The 22,224-nt window shown below is 52.2% G+C and overlaps 1 protein-coding gene across 2 annotated transcripts in view; it reads left to right on the top strand.

Moving 5' to 3' along the window:
* PTPN3 (protein tyrosine phosphatase non-receptor type 3) overlaps window positions 1-22,224 on the top strand; it is a 101,429-nt gene that overhangs the window by 17,577 nt on the left and 61,628 nt on the right. For both annotated transcript variants that reach the window (XM_040963484.1, XM_040963483.1), the window contains 3 exons: window positions 10,380-10,534; window positions 19,689-19,796; window positions 19,874-19,916. In XM_040963484.1, the coding sequence (XP_040819418.1) occupies window positions 10,397-10,534; window positions 19,689-19,796; window positions 19,874-19,916 (289 nt within the window). In that variant the 5' untranslated portion in view covers window positions 10,380-10,396. Of the gene's footprint in view, window positions 1-10,379; window positions 10,535-19,688; window positions 19,797-19,873; window positions 19,917-22,224 lie in introns of those variants that run through there.

Genomic DNA, 22,224 nt, shown 5'->3' on the forward strand with positions numbered 1-22,224 from the left:
GGCTGGGTACCAGTCTGTCCATACAAGCCATCTCCAGTGAGGAAAGCAACCTTGTGAGGCAGGGAAGTCCCTCTTTCACAGATGAGGGAACAGGCTGGAAGAGGGTGGGCAGGCTCTCTCAGCTAACAGGGGTTAAGCCTGAGGTCCCCGCCTTGCTGGTAATCCCAGCTGGTGACCCCCTTTTTCACCTTCCCCCTGCACCTTCTCCTGCTTCCCACCTCCACCTTGACCCCCGGCAGATGGCAGTACCTTGGACTTGTAAGAACCTAACCCTGCTTCCCCTGACAGTTTCCTAGGATGGCAGCCACCCCTGAGATGTGTGTGTCACCCCGCCCCTTCACCCCATCCCCCTCCACCTGCCCCCCCTGCCAGATCAGCAATGTCTTGATTGGCTTCCCTCAGTTCTCTTTCCTTAAATCTTGTCGAACTGGTCGCACCACCTGCCTGTGTGCCTCCAGCACCCTGGGCCTATAGCCCCCACATCTTGGCACACCACGTGCTTCCCCGCCCCACCCCCTCTGGACCTGGCGTAGAACCAAATGAGTGAAGGAACACTGAGTGATTAAACGTCCCAGAACTCCTTTGCCCAAGCAGGGAGCAAACAGGGATGATAAAAAGACTGGCAGGTCCTGATGTTGCACCCACCCAGGCGGGCTTGGGACCCTGGCTTTGAGACTGTTTCCTGCAGCATGGCACCATCACTGAGAACCTCGTGGGTGGCATGTGACACGCCCCCTCCACCTCCTAATCCCCTCTCCTGGCTCTATCAAGGTGGCAGGTGATGAGGGAGTCCACAGGTGTGTGTTCAGTGAATGGGACCCACTCACTGTGGCTCACCCTGCAGGAGTCCCCATAGGCCCCTGGGATCCTGTGACAGGTGTCTCTGCAACATTCAGCAGGTTAGGGAACAGGTGTTGGTGTTCAGCCTGGTTAGAGTGACCACATCCCAGGTCAGAGGACCCGACTCCTGCCTCCGGCATCCTGCTGGAGCACTGAGGGTTGAAGTGCAGGGGTCCCTGCCTCCCAGGGGGTGGGCTGAAGTGAAGGGGTCCCTGCCTCCCAGGGGGTGGGCTGAAGTGAAGGGGTTTTCTTGTGCCACCCAGGGGGTGTGCTGAAGTGAAGGGGTCCCTGCCTAAGGCTGGCTGTGGAGGGGTGTTAGCGAGTGAACCAGTGATGGCAGCTTGTTCTTGTTTTATAAAATAAAAGAAATAAAAATCTAATGCTTCTTAACATCTCACTTGAAAATACCCCCCAGAACCTTTGTAACTCAGGAGCAGGGGGCAGCCCTGGAGGGAACGTGCCGGCAGGAACTGAATGGGGGTTTTCTTGTGACCCGTGCGCCTCCTTTTCCCTTTAGGGACCTGGCCTCGACTTCCCCTCCTGTAGGAGAGCGGACCCCGCCTAGCCAGCCCGCCTAGGGTTGCGGTTGGCCAGCTCCTCCCGGGGGCGCGGGCGGAGTTCTCCAACACGGCCTCGGTGCGTCTTATCTCGCCCTTCTGGGAGCTTACAAGGACTGCCCCAGGATCGAGTGCACCTTTCTTATTTTGTTAGTTTTGCAAGTGCCATGGTGTGCGGCCTATAAATAAAACCTATAAATAAACTCCGACCCATAAAAAGAAAACTATTTGACATTTTGAAGTTGTAGGAGAAAGAGGCGGGCGCTCCTCTGGGTGTGGTCTGGCAGAGGACCGGCAGGTGGGCGGAGGATAGGTGGAACAAATGGGCTGGGCTGTTAGCGAAGTGAATACTCAGCCTGCTTAAGCAGCGAGCTGTTATTAAAGTCACTGTGTGAGCATTTTCTCATGTGGGAGGGAATATTTGAAAGTCACGTGCTGCATTCTTCCACAAATGTGTTTTTTTTAAAAAACAAATTTTTGATTGTTAACTGGTCGTTATATTCCTGAAGAGGCTCAAAAAAATTTTTTTAAGTTAATTTTTCAGTTTATAGGCTCTTGCTAAATGGATTGTTGGCCTTAACACTGAAATAGCAACAGGAAAATGCCTCCCTGTGAGTAGATGTGCTTTTCTAATTAAGTATCTATTCAGTAGCAGTTGTGTTTATGTTCAGCCCTTTCATAACTCAGTATATTTATTTTGGTATTGCTGAGAGGTAATGTGTGGACTTTGAAAATTTAAAAGGCCAAGGAAGTGGGAAAGGTTGTGAAGAACATGACTAGGTTCCTTCTGCCGGGTGTGGGTACATTTTGATATCAGCTACACACAATTTAAGAAAGTGAGGCTGCGTGCGTGAAGTGCTTCCCCAGACCTACAGGTGTTTCATCAGTAAAGACCCAGATTACTGCTTTGTAACGCCCCGGCCTGGGTCTCCTTGGGAACACACGTGGAGCGTAAGGGCCTCGCACAGACCCACGTGTTCAGTTTTTCCTCTGTGGCCGTTGCCCACAGAAAATGTGAGTTGATGTGGGGAGGGGTGTGCGTTCGGCGGGATTGTAGGCTTTGTCACCTGGCCATTGCGTGTCGTTAAGGACTGGGGAGCCTAGATCCTCAGACGGCAGGAGCAAACAAGCCAGGACACCTGCTCCCGTGGTACCAGCAAGAGAACGCACGTGCTGTTCCTGTTACGGCTGCCTTGTGTTTTGACAACAGTGCTAACCCAGCTCTGACGTCCACACTGGACAGTCTGCCATTCCATCAGCAATGTCTCTGACCCAGCGTTGTGACAGTTGTCAGGCTGTAGACACTCAGCCTCGCCATAGCAGGCGACTTGTCACCAACCTAACCAAGGCCCCAGCCATGGGCACAGATGGTCAAAGCCACAGTCCCCCTGGAGGTAGTCTGGTTGAGGGGCTTCCAGCATGTGGCACTCAGACTTCCTGGGTCACCCCATAGGGCAGGGCAGGATCTGCATTAAAAATACAGATTCCAGGTGATGCTGGTGGAGGTCCTGGATGAGGAGGAAAACAGCTTACAACATTTAGATCCAGATGGTAGATTAGCTAAGAGTTTTATCAGTGTGACGTTTCTTTCGCACCGTCTCTGTGCTGGGTCATGAAATATCCTTGATAGCAGTGTAAGACCGTGATGTCTGCAGTAAGTGGTGCAGAGAAAAGCATGGTGTGTGCACACAGGAATGGGAGGCGGAATGCGACTGTCTTCACCAGTTGTCTCCAGGTCAAGAAAGGGTATACAGGAGTTTCTGTTTTACTTGCCGCTTTTCTGTGAATTCTAAGAAAAACCTTTTTTTTTTTCCTTTTAAGTTTTAAGATACAGTTTCTTAAGAAATTGCACCAAACAGATGCATCTTTTCATTGTTGCTTCTTAAGGAAAATGAGTTGACTGAGAAAGGGACTGTGGGTGGCTTTCTAAGGTGCGTGTTCTGCATCCTTACAGATAATCCTCCCCCAGCTCTCTGTGGTGGCGTCTTAGAGGCCAGCTTGGTGTGTTGTTTAAGCCATTGTTAAGACAAGTCTCGTCAAGGTCGCTTGTAGTCACCTAATCGTCAGGCATACCTTCCTAGGATTCGATCTCAGCCTCATCAGCACTTACCATGCGATGGGTCAATCCCCACCGCAGTGGTTGCGAACTGTACCTTAGTTGTTGAGACCCCTCTTAGGTAGAGGCATGGTCTAGAAGCTGTCTCACGTGAGCCTCGGACAGTGGCTGTGTCTGCTGAGGGATGCGTGGCGAAGTTGTGAGTGAGCGAGGGCTGTCCCCTCCCTTCCTGAACTTGACAGCATTTAACACAAACCACCTTCTGAGTGTGCAGTGAAAAGAAGGGAAGGACACACTCATACATTTCTGGCAGCTAAAGAAGCAGGGCAGTTTTCTTAGCCACGCAGAGCATTGAAATTTGATGAGAAACATATTTAAAAGGATGAGCCTTTCTCTCCCGTGTCCCTCTTCAGCTGATCAGTCAGACACAGGGGCTCATACATGGGATGGGAGGAATAGAGTTAGGGAAGGGGGAAGCAAGAGCTTTCCTGATATCCTGGGGAAGAGGAGTTAGGAAAGGGGAATTGGGCTGCAGAGGCCTTCTGTGTCATGAGGATCCATGCCTGAAAAGGTCCAGAGCTACTGTTTGGCAGCGCGAGGATGTGGAGGTGGGAGGTGAAGTCTCTTCCTCTGGTTGCCACTAGGTGGTGGTGTTGGCCTAGGTCCACCGGGGTGTGATTCTGCTAGTTCCTGCTAGTCAGCCCCATGGTGAGGTGCTTATGAATCAGGGCTGCTTTTCCCTCCTCCTCCTTTTTAAAGCGGAAACTTGTTTTCTTGAGTTTGAGGTCTGAGTTCCTGATTTTTTTTAAAGGTCTGTGATGTAACTTGTACTTGCTTTTCAAGCAATCACAGTGAGTAGGATTTGCTTCCTGCCATGCACCTGTTCACTCCTCTGCCTTGGCTCTGTCCATGGCTCACTGCCTCATGACAGAAGAAGGCTGCCCGGCCAGCAGGTAGACATGTCCTGGAGACCTTACCTTTTCCGGCTCTGGCCATGGGGGAGCTTCTGCTGTCACTGAGTTGTAGGACACCTCAGAGCCAGGCCACCTCTCTAACAGCAGCTGACTTACAACTCTGGCAGGCAGTTGTTTGTTAAAATACGTGCAGTTTTCCAAAGTGGAACATTGGCACATCTGTAAGACACCTGAAACAAGGATCGCCCTACAATGTCTTAATGCTGAAGGCCATAGATGGGAACATGAATGAAGTCCCTGGTCCACATCCCATCTCGGGCACCTGACATATGTGCTGGCAGCATTGATGCTCTCCTGCTGGGTGCAAAGTGAGATGCTGCCCTTTTTCCAGAATATGTATTTCTAAGGGGAAGTCTTTGGTTTCAAAAAGACTGTATTCTCAGTAGAGCCTCCACTGAGTGTGGTAAAGCTGTAACCGCTGGTTTATTTTCTTGTTTTTAATGATGCAGAAAACAGACTTGTTTTTCATGCCATGAAAAACACCTGCTATGGTCATCATCCTGCAGCAGGAAGTGCCAGCCTGTTGCCATTGGGGCTATGGCTCTGTGTAGAATGAAGAGATTCATAGAGGAAGACGTAGAAAGTTTCCTTGGCACAGGAGGCGGGGCAGTTAGTCAGCCTCCCTCTGCTGGAGAGAGCACTGAAGATCAGATTTCAGGGCTAAGTGGGCCTGGCTCAGTGAGGTGACTGCTCAGCAGGAGACTTACGCCTACCCTGGCTGGCCTTGGGAACTGAGGTCAGAGGCACGCTCAGTGCCTACTGATGCCCTGGTCAGGAGGGTTCACACCTGAGTCCCACAGTCTCAGGTGGCTGGGCAGAGGGCAAAGCCAGTTGTTAGTCTCTTTGGCTGCTGACTGGATTGGTAGTGCAAGTGGGATGGAGTGGGGGGCGGTTTCATCAACTAGGGTTCATGTCATCCATCCCTCTCTTTCCCTTGCCCCCTCCAAGGGCCCAGGCCTAGACTGGCCCCTGAAGGGCAGTTTGGAAGTGAGTGCCTGCCATCAGTATGTTTGCTCACTTGACTGTCCTACCCTAGATGCCGTTGCCAGTCCCGCTTGTCATTGTTTTCCAGCCGTGATCAGTGTGTGGTTGTGTGGGTTTGAGCTGCTCTTCAGGACACCACCCACCTCTCACATGGTGTTGGAGGTCCCAGCAGGGAATGTGGTCAGGTTCCCAAGAACCTTGTTCCAAGTCCAGCTGCTGCCGGCACTCTGGGGTCAGGGCTGGGGAGCTGCGTGTCCGCCCCGCCAGCTCCGGATGGCTTGGCCCTTCCTCTGAGGGTTTCCCAAGAGGAATGCCCTGTGGGACACACTTCAGGACACCCGACTCCCTGAACTCCCGAGGGGCCAGGGACTGGGCTATGTAGGACTTCCCAGGCGCTCCCGTGGGCTCCACCCACCAGCACCGGGCATGGATTGGTTCAATTGTATCTGTAAAGAAAGCAATTCACCTGAGAGCCTGCAACAAGAATTTCTTGGAAACAGCAAACCTGCGATTTTGGGACACACTTACTGTTCTGTGGTAGCTCTCTGTGTTATTCACAAAGCACGCAGCCCTACATCGATGACATTTCCCTCGGAAAGGGCAGGGTGGAGGTGGGGATGGGTGGCATTTTCCCTTGAGGCTCAGTGTGTTGGCTTGCACTGCGGGCACCAGGATTGTGTGTTTGTGTTGGCAACACCCAATGCCTGTCCATGGGAGAATGCGGGTGTAGCTGGAGCGTCTCCCCTATGATAAGGAGGATGTACCCCTCCATCCCTCCAGCTCTCATCTCGGTGCCGCCACCACCTCCTGCACCTCGTTTGTTCCTCTTCGGGTCCCCAAGGGCTTGGTCCTCCCACGTCCAGTCGGCCTTGCCCTCCTCCCATCCAGGGCTGAGTCACAACCCCTTGGTTGGATTCCCAGGTCTTTATCTCTGGACCTGCCCTGACATTTACTGCTGCTTTTCCAGACCCGCTCCTCGTTGTGGGAGGGAAACCCTATCCCAGCATTCCATGCGTCACATAGGAGAGTGAGAGATGCAGATGCTTGGGTCCCTCCCACACCTACTGGAATCAGAGTCTGCATTTTCAATATGTTTTTAAAAAGTATTTACTTGGGGCCTGACGCAGTAGTCTAATGGCTGGGGTCCTCACCTTTCACATGCCGGGTTCCCATACGGGCACTGGTTCTAATCCCAGTAGACCTGCCTTCCCATCCAGCTCCCTGCTTGTGGCCTGGGAAAGCAGTCAAGGACGGCCCAAAGCCTTAGGACCCTGTACCCACGTGGGAGAACTGGAAGAAGCTCCTGGCTTCGAATTGGCTCAGCTCTGACTGCTGCAGCCACTTGGGGAGTGAGTCGGCTAACAGCAGATCTTTCCTCTCTGTCTCTCCTCCTCTCTGTATATCTGGCTTTCCAATAAAAATAAATCTTTAAAAAAGTATTTATTTGAACAGAAGAGCAACAGAGACAGCATGAGAGGAGGGAAAGAAGGATGTTTCATTCACTGATTCACTCCCCAAATGCTCACAGTAACCAGAGCTCGGCCAGGCTGCAGCTGGGAGCCTGGGAACTCCATCTGGGCCTTCCATGTGGGCAGCAGGGCCTACCCAAGTCCCTGAGCTATCTTCTACTGCCTCCCAGGATACATTAACATGGAGCTAGATTGGAAGCAGAGAAGGTAGGTATCGAACTGGCACTCTGATGTGGCTTGTGAATATTCCAAGCTGCAGCTTAACCTGCTGTGCCGCAGTGCCCACTCTAGAGTCTGCTACTTAATTATTTCCCCAAGTGTTCTGTGTGCCCATAACAGAGTGAGAAGTCCTGGCTGCCAGCACCTGCGCTCTGCAGGACTGCCTTTTGTCCCACCCTCCACTGCCTGCCCCACCAGCCCCACCAGCCCCACCAGGCTGGTGTGTCCATCAGCTTGCGGTACAGCTTTTATGGGCTGCAGAACTTGGCGTTTCCTAGGCCCTTTTCCCACTCAGTCACTGACTCATGCAAATACTCACCGACTGCCTCCCAGACCTAGGCCTTGGTGAGCAAACCCCGACTTGATGCCTGCCCTGTGGAGTTTGTGTCTCGTGGGAGAGGCAGCTGCCACATTCAGTGCGAGGTTATGTGGTGCTAGAGCTTGCATCGCCATCCAGGGCTGAGCAGGACATCCTGGGAAGCCTTCCCGGAGGAGGCAAGGCTCTGCTGAGCACCTGGGGCTAGACAGGAGCTCCTCAAAGAGGAGCACAAAGAACATTGCAAACACAAGGAACACCTTGGGGTAAAGTCCCCGCCTGCAACTCTCACATCCCATTTGGGTTCCATTTTGGATCCTGGCTGCTCCACTTCTGAGCTAACTCCCTGCTGATGGCCTGGCCAAGTCCCTGGGCCCCTGCTGCACACTTAGGAGGTGCAGAAGAAGCTCCTGGCTCCTGTCTCCTGGCTCGGGCCAGCCCTGGATGTTGCAGCCGTGTACGGAGTGAGCCAGTAGATGAAAAGCTCTAGCTTTCTGTAACACATTCAACAATATATTTTTTTTTAATTAAAAAAGAAGGCTTTGCTCGAACAAGGGCCTGGCTCAGGAGGGAATTAGCACCAGGAACTCCTGCTCGCTCTCAGGACCTTTATCGTTCTCCACTCTGCTGCCAGACCCAGGGAGGTTCACGTCTGCACTCCTAGGCTGACATGTAGGGCTGCATCTCATGTGCTGGGTCGAGGCCTAGCCCTGTGGCCTCCCCTTCCCCCGGCATAGTCCCTTGGCCAATCCCAGCCCCAACCCTATCCTCGTTTGCGCAGGCCTTCAGAGTCCACCTTCCCGCGTCCCCTCTCCAGCCACCTGTGAGAACTCACTGCAAAAGCCAGTCTCCTTGCGCTCCGTGATTCAAAGTTCGGATTTTACACTGCACTGTTCTCTTGGTAAATGCGCTCATCTTTTTTCCTCCTCCTGTTCTTTTTTTTTTTTTTTAATAATTGTATTTCATTCTCTTTCTGTTTTTTTTTTTTTTTTTTTTAAATTGGAAAGTCAGATTACAGAGAGAAGGAGAGACAGAGAGAAAGATTTTCCATTTGCTGGTTCACTCCCCAAGCAGCCGCATCAAGCAAAGCTGAGCCGATCTGAAGCCAGGAGCTAGTTGCTTTGTCTTACCCTTCCGTTTGGGTGCAGGGTCCCAAGGTTTTGCTTTCCCAGGCCACAGGCAAGGAGCCAGAAGGGAAGTGGAGAAGCCAGGACTCGAACCAGTGCCCATATGGGATCCCAGCACATGCAAGGCGAAGACGTTAGCTATTAGGCTACCACCCGCTACCCACTACCCTCCCCCCCCCCGCCTGCCCTTATTATTTTTAGGAAGCTTGTTATTAAAATGTAGCACATATGCTAAAGTGTGTGACAGTTCCTGAGTGTAGAGCCGCTGGATTGTCACAGCGATGACACTGCTGACATTAGCACACACTTCAGGAAAGGACAGGAAGAGACCCCGTGCTCCTATCCCACTCCCTGCTCCCAGGCTCAACAACAGTCCTAGCTTCCATCGGTGTCAGCTTGGCCCACGTCTTAGCCATCTGTGAGTGGCCTCATTTTTAGGAACAGTGAGTTGAAAGAGAGCAGGTGGTCTGCCATGCCTGGCTCCTCTTGCAGCAGGCGGTGTTGAAGGGCTCCGTCGTGGTGTTTGCCGCAGGTGACAGCAGTTGCCTTGCTGCACTTGCTGGGTAGCACAACAGGGAGTGGCTCCAGCGCAGCAAGTGCCTCCTGCCGCTGGTGGGCACTGAGGCCTCCTCTCTGGTTTGGGACTGTTGGGGAGATGCTGGGATGAGCCTCCCTTGGGCAGAAGGCACATGTTCTTGCAAGGACACCCTGGGGATGCGATTGCTGGACCACAGAAACCGTGTGTGTTTTCCAGGTAGCCGCACTGGTACCTGTTCTCAGCCTGTCAGATCCAGTCATCCTGCTTTCTTCGGGGTTTTATGAGCCATAAATTGTAGCTTTTGGGGATGGGTCTGTGGGCCTGTTGCTTTGTGGTTTTCATTTCTCTGACTAGTAGTGCAGTCAGGAATTTGTTGCATTTTCCTTGCCATTCACTGTCAGTTAGCCTTTCTTTTATGAGTCAAGCACTCAGAATGAAGCACTCATATATTGTATTGTATTTGTGTATCAAATACCTTCTCCCACTCTGAGTTGCCTTCCTGTTCTTCTAAATAGCGTCTTGTCATGCATAGAGGTTGTTCATCTTAATATAGTCCAGTTTATCCATAACCTTTTTATATTTTTAAAAAGATTTATTTATTGGAAAGTCAGATATACAGAGAGGAAGAAGTTCTGTCCATTGATTCATTCCCCAAGTGGCCGCAGCGGCCAGAACTGAGCTGATCCGGAGCCTGGAGCTTCTTCCAGGTCTTGCTTGCAGGTGTAGGATCCCAACGCTTTGGACTGTCCTTGACTGCTTTCCCAGGCCACAAGCAGGAACCTGGATGGGAAGTGCAGCCACTGGGAAACAAACTGGTGCCTATATGGGATCCCGGTGCAATGTGAGGACTTTAGCCACTAGGCTATCACAGCAGGTCCCATAACCTTTTCATATTTTAAATTCTATTTCTGTCATATTTTGTTCTATGAAGCCTGAGGGCTAGAATACATGAATACCCAAAATTTTTCAAAGTAACAAGGAACTTAAAGGCTTGGGAAATACACCTTAGGAGAGGTAGACCAAGGAGACAGGGCACACAAATGAACAAGCCACATGGTTCTGTGAGCATGTTGCAATCCAGCACCGCATTTTGCTCAGTGCTCCTTACGCGTCAGACTTCAGGGGGGCGAGCGAGGTCCCTGGCCTGTTGGCTGATCCTCATCCCCAGGAGTTTTTTGTTCAGTAGCATGAGGCTCCAAGGCCGTGGCTGTGGCAGTGCTGGGTGGTCTGTGAGGCACATGGGCAGGCAGCGGGGGGCCGGCGCATCACAGAGCTGAGGGTCTCTGTCTCACACTGCAGGTTACTCAGCGATAGTGATGACCTCCCGGCTACGAGCGTTGGGTGGAAGAATTAACAATATCCGCACCGCCGAGCTGCCCAAAGAGAAAACACGATCCGAAGTCACCTGCAGCATCCGCTTCTTAGATGGCTCGGTACAGACCTTCAAAGTTAACGTAAGTTCCCCGTGGTACAGTGTTTTACAGGGTCTTTTTCCCCTAAAACAACTCATGCTCCGAAGGAATAGTTCTCTCCTCCTGGCCCAACACATGAAGGAAGGAACTTGAGATCTCTGCTTCTTGCCTGTGCTGAGATCAAGTGGGAAAGATTGGAAAACTTGGCTGGTGTTCTTGGCCTTAACCTGTGTGCTGGGAAACAGCAGATCCTCCTTGTGGCTACTCCATCCTTGAAGGCCTCATCCACTGGCCAAAGCAGAGTCACACTCTGATGAGGGGGTCCTGTGTTCACTTTCTCCGGGTCCACTTCGTGCTGCGTGTTGAAAAGCAGCCGTGGTTGTTGGGCTCCATGTCATCCGTTGTGCTGTGAGCCCTTGAGGACAGCCAGCCTATTTCTCCTGGGCAGCTGTCGCACAGTTGGTGCTATTGTGATGTGTAGAGCCTCCTGAGGAGTGAGAGACTGGCAGCCTCATGCATGGCATACAGTCTTACTCCTCAGCAATAGGTGCTTCTGTATAGTGCTTCCTGCCACCTGTACCACCCGAGGCACCACGTAGGCTCATGACCTTGGCTTGCTTCTCCTATCATCTGGCTAGTCCTCAAGGGATAAAGTCCAGTCCTGGACCTACTGCTAGTGTCCAGAAAGTCCAGCGTGCAAGGGAAGGTGGCACATAAAAATATGGGGGATGAGAGGAAAAACTGTAGGGAGAGGTGAGAAGCCACAGTTTATTTTAAAAATCTGACCTTGTCCACCTGCCCCCTACCAACCCCAGGCCTTGCTGCATGCCAGAGTACGGTAGGCAACCAGCACAACATGGCTGCCCGATGTGCCTCCGGCATCTCCTCATCAGGAGACGAAAACTCAAGTGCATGTTTAGTGTGGCCTTGAACAATAGCAACAGATATTTCTCAGTTTTCTGGCCCCCTTGCATGGTTACCAGTTGTTCCCCAGATCAGAACCTCAGACTGTATAGGCTGGAGATGCTTCTGTCCTCAGCAGGGAGATATTCCAGCCAGGGAGGGAATGAGCTGTCTGGTGAGGTAGCCCGTGATGAAGAGGGGCTGGGTCAGAAACCTGTCACTATTGCTGAAGCAGACAGGTGGGAGACAGACATCTCCCAGGGCAGGCTTTGCAGGACAGATGGTCTCTGCACTACCCCATACGGCAACTGTAGCCACACACAGCAGGCAGTGCATCTGGTAGACCTGAAGGACCCAACTTTGGATTTCATCTCAGTTCATTACAGCACAAAGAGGCCATGGGTCCTGCTTCAGACCAAACACTTCTCTTGTCAGAATCTTCCAGCAAGCCTGTTAGGACTCTGAATCCACTGTGCTACCTGGGTATGTTTTTTTTAAACATGTTTTTGAAATTTATTTGAAAAGTAGCATCACAAAGAGAGAAAGAGAACCTTGCATCTGCTGATTCACTCGCCAAATGGTTGCAACGACCAGCCTAAGTCAGGAGCCTGGAGCTTCTTCCAGGGCTCTCACGTGGCTACAGAGGCCCGAGCACTTGAGCTGCCATTCATTGCTTTCCCAGACAGAATAGGAAGCTGGGCCAGAAGTGGGAAGAGCCAAGACTACAACCAGCACCCATATAGGCTGCCAGCATCACAGGCAGAAGCCGAATCAGCTACCTCACAGTGGCGGCCCCCCTACCTGGGTGATTTTAAAACATGTTCTCTGAGGCAAGGTCGAGGCCTGGGAATCTGCGTTTTAACAGCACTGATGTGGTTTCCATGTGATTGGAGAATCAGTGATTGGGGTGATTTGTCAAGGTTGTACCCAGCACCCTGCAGGTGAAGTTGCTACAGTTGTACAGAATCTCATGTTTGATTTGCTCTTTAGCGTGTCTTCTGTAGAATGTTGTGAGATGAGACAGGCCTTACAAGGATTACAAGATGCCCTCTGAGAGACTGCAAACAGACAGCTTAGTGCCTGCATCCTTGGTGCAAGCTCGCTCCTCCACCTTTTCCCTCCCCCCCAAGAGCCATGAGTATTTACTAATATGAGGGTTTTAAAACTTTGTTTTGTTTTTAATTTATTTTTGATGATGTTTACATGGTTGATAGGGTAGAGAGTTGAAGATTTTTTTTCTTCTTCCTGGGTCTGGGAGAAGGGGAGAGGTAGGGAAGGAAGCTGCACCCAGCCTCCCAACTGCCTCAGTACCTGGGGATGGGTAAAGGCCACCCGGTATGAACCCAGACTCCCCAGTGTGGAGCATGCTCCAAGGGTTCTGCTCCAGTGGCTTCAATGGTTCTGAAATGCTTTTCTTCTCACTGCTCTAAGGATGAGGAAATCCTTTCAAGGTCCCTTGGCTGACATAGTCCACCTTAGAGTCTCCATTCACCCATGTATTTGCTGTCAACGTCTGGCTGAGGTACTTGACCAATTTGTTCTGTCCTCCTTCCATAGTACCATATGTCCCCTGCAGACCCCAGTGGACTGCCATATCCTCCGTGTGAGTTTGAGTATCCATCTGCTGCTCCATCCAAGCAACTGAGGAAGCCCAGTTCAGACACACCCACTGTATGGTCAGGACACAGATCCTGTGATTCTCCCTGTGGTTGGAGTTCTGAGTCCAGCAGTTCAGTTGGGGGGATCACCAAAGAAGCCTCATCTGATGTGAACCCAGATCTGACTCTTGTGTTTGCTTGTCATTGTGGGGTCCAGCTTAGTCTATCACCCAAATCAGCCTATGCATACACTGGTAGTTGCAATTGCTTAGTCTATCACCCAAATCAGCCTATGCATACACTGGTAGTTGCAATTGCTGCGACTCTAGCCCTGTCTCTTACATGAACCAGTGGGTGCTGTGGCCCAGCCCAACTCTGCCTACTACACACTCAGCCCTCATGTACACTAGTGGGAACTGTAGCCTAGTTGGAATGACCCCCAATAACCCAACTGGCCCGCCCTGGTTCCTATGCTTGCCAGTATGTGCAACAGACTGGTTCATTCTGTTCCCCATCTAATTCAGCTGTTGTAGACATTAGTGGTGTTGGAGCCTAGATCAACCCAACCGACCCCACTATCCAGCCTATACTCATGCTGGCAGGTGCTACCACCTGTCTAGCTAGAACCACTCCCAGCCCTAGTTCTCATGCTCACCAGAGGGAGTACTGCCCATCAGAGAGGTGCCCACTGTTGCCTTACTGAATTCACTCTGAGTCCTGGGTCTTGTACTTTCCAGGTTGTTTTGCAGTCTAATTTGATAGGATTTGCCTCACAGTCCCAGCTCTTGCCAGCTGATTCTAAGACAAAACCCAACTAGCCTGTTCTTATTCTGGCTCATACATGCACCAGTGGATAAAGTCAGTCAACCCAGCCTAGTTCTTACCTTAACCCAGTTCATATGCAGGTCAACAAGTGTTGTGGCCCTGCTCATCCCGATCTGACCCATCCCAGCTCTGATGCTCACCAGTGGGAGCAGTGGCCCAGCAGGCTCACATTACCCCCCATCCCCTGGTGGGTGCCACAGCCTAGTCTAGCATGGCCTACCTTGCCTCAGCATTTTCCGGCAAGTGCTGTAGCTTGACCCAGCCTGGTCTGCCCCTGATCAGCCTGGTCTAGCTCATGCTAGTGGGTGCTACAGCCTAGCCCAACCCAGCCAGTCCCCAGTGCCAACCCTCATGTGAACTCGTTGGTGTTGCAGCCTGACCCAGCTTGTCCTGTACCCTGTCCTGGTTGTCAGATCTGCCAGTGGGTGTTATAAACTGGCTCCTCCTGGTTCCCAGACCTGAGCTACACATATGCTGGTAGGTACTGTGTTCTGGCCTGGTCTGGGCTGCATCCAGCCCCTTGCATTCACCTGCAGAGTGCATCCTGACAAAGCAGTTCCCCAAGCTCCTCTATCAGATCTCCTCTCCATGGCAGATCTCGCTCACACTAGTAGGTCCTTGGCCCGACTTAGTCTACCTCTTGTCCTGGCAGGAACAGCAGCCCTGTGAAACTGGCCCACACCCATTCTAGTTCTTACTCTTGAATGTTACAGCCCAGCCACACCTGGTCCATATCCCTACATAGCTCTCGTGTGGTTCAGCGGAAGCCAAGACCTAGTCCAGCCCATTCTACACCTACCCAAGCTCTCACGAGCACCAGTGGGTGCTCGAGTAAAGCCTAGTCTGGCACACCCCAGACCCCTTCCACACCCATGCTGAGGTGTACTGCAATCATGTCCAGCCTGGATCACTGCCTCCCATTCTAGTTCTCACACTCACCAGTGGAAGCCACCACCCAACTGGGGTGTACCCTTAGCTTCTCAACCAGGCCTATTCTCAGCCACAGATCTTGTGCACCAGTGGTTGCTCTGACCCAGTTTGGTATACTCATCCCCCATCTTGGCATTTGCCATTGGATCCTGCAGCCTGGTCTGTCCCAACCCACCCCCACTCCCAACTCTCACTGGCAAGTGCTGCAGCCTAGCTCTGTCTAGTCTGCTCCCATCCCTGGCTTATGCAAACTGGTCAGTGTGATAGCCTAGCCCATCGTGACCCATACTCCAGCCTGGTTTCTGCACATGCCCGTGTGCTAAGGTTGGCCCATCCCTGTCCAGTCCACTCCTGTCCAGTACCAACCCACATATTTGCAGAGAAGTGGAGTCACTTTGTCTGGCCTGACAAACACCCATACTCACCAGTGGGAGCAACAGCCCACCAGGAGAGGTTCCCAAGTTCCCCCACCAGACTCATCCCCAGACCCTGATCTCACATTTGCCAGCTGGGGCTAGGCCTCTACCCAGCATAATCTGCCCACTCTATTCCTGCCTTTATATGAGCTGGTGGATGTTGCGGTTTAGCCGGCTCCACACTTCATTCTTGGGAGCATCTGCAGTACTGCAGCCTGGACCAGCCTGATCTGTTTTCAACTCCAGCACCCATGAGTGTTGGAGGGTTCCATGGTGATGCCTAGCTAAGCCTATCACTATCCCCAGCTCTTAAGCAAAACAGTGTAAGTTGCAGTTCCATGGGGGTGGGCCTACATGTCTCCTGCAGAATGTGCCCCCAGACCTGTTCTCTTGTGTGCTGCTCAGTATCATGGCCAGTACTCATCACTGGTGGATACTGTGATATAGCCCTGCCAGGTAGGCCTCCAGCCCTAGCTTTTGTGTTGGCTGGTGTATGGTGATCAGCAATAATCCATACTAACAAGTGCAGCTCAGATTTCCCATGTGGGCTGATGCATCAGTCTGACCCTTAAAAGTCTTCCAGTTTCCCACGTCCAAACCCTCAGTCTCACTTACCTTGCAAGTACAGTGGCCTTGTTGATGGAAGTCCCTCAGAAGTCATTCCTCACCTGCAACATACTTCCTCAGTCTTCCTTCCCACACATCCTGCTGCCCCTTCCCCTAATCAATCCATGGTCTCTGAGCCTGGTAGTGCTTGGATTTCCCAGCCCAGTTATCCCAAGCCCAGTCTTCTGGTGGGGTGATTTGCTGGCCCAGAGCTCTGCCTGCCAACTAAGTGCCAAGCTCCTGGCATATGTGCTAACCCAGGACCTCACTCCTCCACACACCCAAAAACCAGACCTTATCAAAGTTCCCCAAACGTGGTCCACAAGCACACCAGGCCAGCATGCTATCCTAAGTCTCTCCCCTTTCCTCCCCACTTCCCTCTTAGGACATGGGAAAATCCCCAGGCTCACTCCACCCACCTGGGCGCAAGCTCCCAGGTCCCTGCATCCCCCGCCAGCTCCATCCCCCAGGTCATCCACAAGCCCACACCCTCAGGCCCCCACAGACCTGCTGCCCTCCCACACAGGTAACATGGCCATTAATATGAGTTTGTAACTTCAAGTTTTTACTGAGTACCCGCTAGATGCCAGGTTTTGTTCTGGATACAGAGACTATATATAGTAGCAAACAAACCAGGGCCAGATCCTACCCTAGCAGGGAGAGTTGAATGGAACACTGGTTTGTAGAGGTGGTCATGGAAGTCTCCACTGACACATAAAAGAATGGTGTGTGTGGTTATCAGGTGGAAACGCATTGCAGAGAGAAGGAGCAGCAGCACAAAGGCCCTGAGGCAGGAGCCCAAATGGGATGGCTGCAGAGCAGGGTAGAGGGCAGGTGCCTGCAGTGGAACAAGCAAAGAAGAGAGTAGCAGATCAGGTCAGAGCGGCAAGAGGTATATGAGGGTGGAGTGGGGCCGAAGGGGTGACTCCCAAGACACTGGCTTTTATTCTGTCAGCTGAGGGAAGCTTTGCTTGGTTCAGAAACCTGGCATGATCTGATCCCAGTGTCCCTCTGGCCACTCAGTCTGTGGGATGTTGTGGTAGGGAGGACAGGGATGAGGGAAGAAGTGATGGTTGGCTAGGGCAGGCACACAGAGGCAGCCAAGAGGAAGCCAAGTCTGGAAGCACTTTGTGAGTAAAGCCAGGAGGACCTGCTGGTAGCTGGCATTTAGGATGAGGAAGAAGGAGAGGCCTCCAGGTGATGCCAAGGATTTTGCCTGAGCAGCTGGCAAGGTGGAGGTGCAGTGGGCAGAGGCAGAAATAGCCCTGCTGTGGTCCTGTGGGGCTGGAGGATCAGCTCATCTGCTGTGTGGGAACTTGAAGATGGAATGTGGTCATCCTACCAAAGTAGGGATGGTGTTTCAAGCCAGGAAGTCAGAAATCACCCGAGGTTATCAGTGGGAGGCACAGATCAGGGCTAAAGATTCAACATGGGAGAGACAAGGAGCAGGTGTTAGGGGACTCCACTGGAGAGGCTGGGAGGTTGGAGAATCTGAGTTCCAGAGCCTGAGAAACACAGGTGGCAATAAGAGGAGGAGCCATCAGCTCTGCAGAGGAGTGAGGCCAGCACTTGCCCAGGGTGATCAGTGTGCAGCAGACATCTGTGCGGGGTGATGATCAGTCGAAGCCCCAGAGCAGAGCTGGGCCAGCAGCCATCACACAAGCTCTGGGCGATGGACAGTATTGTTCATGCCCCAAGTTCCCAGTGGCCTGCTGCATGGCTCACTCACATCGAAGCTGAACTTGAGCAACTTGAAGGCCTGGGTGCAATGGGAGGATCCCTGTTTGTGCAGGGATACCTTGCAGGGTCTCATTCCCCGGGAGCAGGAAAGCTGACTTCACCCATCGTAGCCCTGGCTGGGCACTGCCATGACCTGTAGTAGCCAAGATGATCTGCTGTGGAGCAGGGGCCAGACCAGGAGGCCTGCTCTGAGTGTGTGTGTGTGTAAGGTATATTTTATTTATTTGGAAGGCAGATTGACAGAATGAGATTTCCCATTTGTGAGTTCATTATCCCCACATGGCTGCATTGGTCAGAACTGGTCCAAGCCAGGGGCCTTACACATGGGTGGCGGGAACACAATCACTTGGGCCATCTTCATTGCCTTCCCAGGCATATCAGCAGACAGCTGGATTGGAAGTGCAGCAGCCAGGACTTGAACCCATGCTTCAGTGTGGAATGCTAACTTAACCCTCTTCACCACAATGCCCAGCCCAGCAAATGTGTCTTTTCTTATACTTCAGTTCCTTTTGAGAATGAAGCAAATCATGCAGAATGGATGCCTGGATGTTTGAGTTACCCTGCACAGAGGAGGGGGGTGGAGCACGGCAGAAGCACACAGGCCTTGGCATCGGGCAGCCGTGAGTCAGCTGATGTGAAGCCTGGAGCCTGCCCGTGCCTCCGTCTGCTCACCACTGATAGCTCCAACCCGGACTTTGCAGTGTTGCCACAGAGGTTGGAGGTCAATGAACATGGAAATCTCTCTGAGGCCTTGTAGCTGGTCAGACAGCTGTAGTTGCTGATGTGCTGTAATGTCACGCATAAATAATAGCTCCAGCAACAGCTTTTGGGCACATTGAGAAAGTGTCTTATAACTGGGATGTGTGGGGGCTGGGGTTCTGCCTTGGAAATGGTAGGATGTGAACCAGGTCGTCCTTGTTGATTGTCCTGTGATGCGAGTTGCCTGGAAATTGAGGAAGCAGCAGGTTCAGGGGCCGCAGCCTGGAAGGTGGGTGTTCAGGGAATGGATGGGCATGTCTGTGCTTCCCATACTTCCTATCATGTCATGTGAGGTTGCCCAGGAGAAGGGAAAGCAGGTGGGTTGCACACATTCTCCAGCTATCCCAGCCTCCGTCACTCTGACCTAGTTTCTAGTACGTTATCTGCTTTCAGGCCCTCAGAAAGAGGGGCAACCTTTGCCTGTTCCAGCACAATCTATTTCTGATTCTTTTTGTCCTTCAGTTCAATGGCTTGCTTCAAAGGATTCCTAAGGAGTCTGCCTATGGAAATAGAATTTGCAGTTTCCGAAGCGCTCTGTGCCATCCGCCCCACTGGGCTTTTGTTGGCCACCTGTTCCAAATACCTGCTCTTGGCACATGCACCTGGAGGCCATGATGGGGTGGCACGATGCTCTGTCATCCTCCTGAACCCAGAGGATGTCCGGCCTGTGCCTGTCCCCGTGTGAAGCTGCCTGTCTGTATTGTCCCTGGGGTATACACCGGGCTTTGATCATTTTATAGCACTTGACACCATGTCGCAGCTGCTAGCCCAGGCAGGATGGGGTCTTATGTGACAACTGCGTCCCCGTGTCCACACTGTGCCTGTGCTGAGTCCTGCGCTACAGTGAAGTGTGCCGTTTGCCCTCGTCAGCTTCTCACTTCAGATCCCCAGAGACAGCAGGGGGACACGGGCCAGCACCCCTCCTGGGGGGTTTAAGTGGCACTTGTGTATTTTTAGCTGTCCTCCCTCATGCCGCTGGTGGAGAGGTTTCCTTTCCCAGGCACACGTCCTCGGCCCTGCAGGGTTGGGAACCTCAGACGTGTCTTATAGAGCTGACGGAGACTGACTGCGATTAGTTTTTGCTGTGAGTAATCCGCAGAAGTCACAGAGAAAGCTGTGGTCCTGGAATGTGTGTTTTCCAACATAGATGTCACTTGAGTCCCAGCTGAGGGAAAGGAAGGCAGCTTCAAGAAGTAAACCCAGTGAAACACATGCCACCTCAAGTCCCTGGCGTGTCCTCTGGCTGAGCCATGCGTCCCGTCTGTGGCGGGACTTCTCAGGGACTGAATGCCGCTGAGGTCCTGCTGCAGGTTTTCAGGCCTTTTTATGCCTACAACACACACGGGTTCATCACCAGATCCTAATTCATGCTAAAAAATTTTCCCATCCAAGTGTTTTTTTTTTTTTCTTTTTTCTCAGAAACAAGACACTGGCCAGGGCCTGCTGGACATGGTCTACAACCATGTGGGTGTGACCGAGAAGGAGTACTTTGGACTGCAACATGGTGACGACTCAGTGGACTCTATGGTAAGCGATGTTCCTTTCACACCGGCTGGCCTCCCACATTGGCTGCCCTTAACACCCCATCTCTTCTCACCTGACAGAGATGGCTGGAATCGAGCAAACCCCTCCGGAAGCAGCTCAAAGGTGGGTGTGGTTTTGGCATGCCCATATTGCACCATGGGGTGCTCATGTGGCAAAGCCCCTGTCCCTCTGCCAGCTACCAAGGTGCTTATAGCATCTGTTGGCAGGATGGATTCTGGGGGTGGGGACCACGGTATGGGTGGGGGTGAAGAAGGCGTCCTTGTCTGGCTCCTCCATTTAGCAAAGACACTTCTAGCTCAGCCCTTGGGGTCCCCCCGAAACACAAGATGAGAATGCAAGGGAAAGCAGGCTGCTCCGAGCCAGAGGCCCCACGTGCCTTCTTGCCAGGAAGCAGCAGCGGAAAGGATGATTGTTCTCAGCCCAGTGTGAGAGCCACAGGGAGAAGAGCCACACACCCCTTGGAGCCTCCTGCCAGTTCACACACCTTCCCTGCAACCTCTGCCCAGCCACACTGTCATTGGTCCCCTTTGAGTGGCCACAGCTGCCTCTGTAGCTTCCCCGTCTGTTCCCTATGCTGGAAATGTGATTCCCACCACATCTCTGTGTCTGAACCACCAGGCTGCCCTCGAGGCTGCTCAGGTCCATATGCTGTCCCCCAGCTGTGGAGGCCCACTGAGCACTTCTCTGACACTTAGCCTTGGCTGCCTCATGGCCCTGAACCCTGTCACCCTCACCTCTGTCTCCCTCAGTTCATCTCGGAACTGGAGGTAAGGGCCTGTCACCCACCTCTCAGCATCCTTCAATGTTCCCCACGCCCGACCCACAGGAGACGACCAGCGAGTGGCAAAGGGCTGGCAAAGATAGCCATGTGTGCATACATCTCAGTGTCCACCCCCCCCCCACACACACACACATACACACATACACCTGTTCCAGTGCCCAGGTTGAAAGGAACATCCACAGGTGACTGTGGCTCTTGTCCTGTTGTTGCCGCTCCTTGGAGCCAGGTCTCCAGAGCTCTTATCTCCCAGGAGGTGAGTCCTTAATAATAAGATGTGCTCTTGGAAGCCACAGTGCCCGTTGCACATAAACACCTGCCTCATTTGGGTTGCAGAAATGAGTGCCCACAAGGCCTGGCTGGTGATGGGCCTTCCCTTCCTCACCAGCCGGTCAGCGGAGGTGGCCTGAGCTCATGTGAGGTCAGGACACTGGACTGCGCCCTGGGTGTCGGTTCCAAGTCAGATTTGCACCCCGCCCTCAAGGACCTCACACCCATGTGTGGAGCCAGAGGAGAAGAAGAGTGAGTTCTGATGGTACTTAGCGCACGATAGGAGGCCCTGGGTGCATAGAGCAGGACAAGAACGATGCAGACCAGGCCTGACCCCTACAGAAGGACAGGCAGTTGAAAGGGCACTTTAAGATGCCAGGAGGACTCTGCTGTCCCCACTGCAGGGGCACAGCCTGCACCCAGAGTTCGAGGACCCCCCATGCTGGAATGCGGACACTGGTACACACACACACTGGCACACACATGTACAGCTTCTTTGAACACTCACCAGAGATGCAAATAGAAGTACTAAAGAGACAAGTAGAGCACAGGGTGAAGGGAGAGGAGATGAGTGCAGATGGCAGGCTGGGGAAGGGTGTGCATCTTCAGAGACCCAGAGCATGCTGCACACATAGGTAAGGCTGGCAAGTAGTTGCCAAGTTTGGGGTGAGGGGTGAGTGACTGAAATTGAAGATCTCTTAGCGATAGAATCTGATCTTTCCCTATTTCCACATCAAAAGAAATGGACTCAAATTCGTGCTTGATGTTGGTGTTTCAAGAGCCACCTTTGGATATATTCATTGTATAATTTTGTAAAAATGGTAATGATTTAGTAGACTCTGCATTAAAAGCAGAGAATAATTGTCCAGTTGACCTGTGACATAGCATCATCGGAAACCTCAGGCTGTCCTTCGGTTCTGCCCCTGTCTGCTGACCCAAGTGAAGATAGCATGTTTAAGCCTGCTGGCTCCTCTGTAAGGTCAGGCTGTCCAGAGAGCAGCCTGGCCACAGCTAGGGTGAGCTTCATGTTCAAGAACATGCATTAAAGAGTCCACACAGTGGAAGTTGCCATCTCAGTGTCAACCAATTCTTTGTGGTCTCTGGATACACATTCTCAATACAGGTAACTAAGTGCCTTGTTTAAACACAGCCCTGAGTTTCACTTGTCACAGGAGGTAGGCATTCCTCAGCCTACACCAATGTAGTGTAAACAGTTTACTTTCTGTAGACTTGGAGATTTTCAAAACAGTCTGTGAGCTCACGCACTGCCTGTCTGGAAAGGGGCCCTTTCCACATTCGATAAAGCCGTGGTGAAATGCAAAGAGGCATCGTTTGTGAGAATAAGCGACTTGCAATTTGTTA

This window comes from Ochotona curzoniae, unplaced genomic scaffold (genome assembly GCF_017591425.1).
Source record: "Ochotona curzoniae isolate NIBS_2020 unplaced genomic scaffold, NIBS_Ocur_1.0 scaffold_3208, whole genome shotgun sequence".
NCBI classification, from domain to species: domain Eukaryota; kingdom Metazoa; phylum Chordata; class Mammalia; order Lagomorpha; family Ochotonidae; genus Ochotona; species Ochotona curzoniae.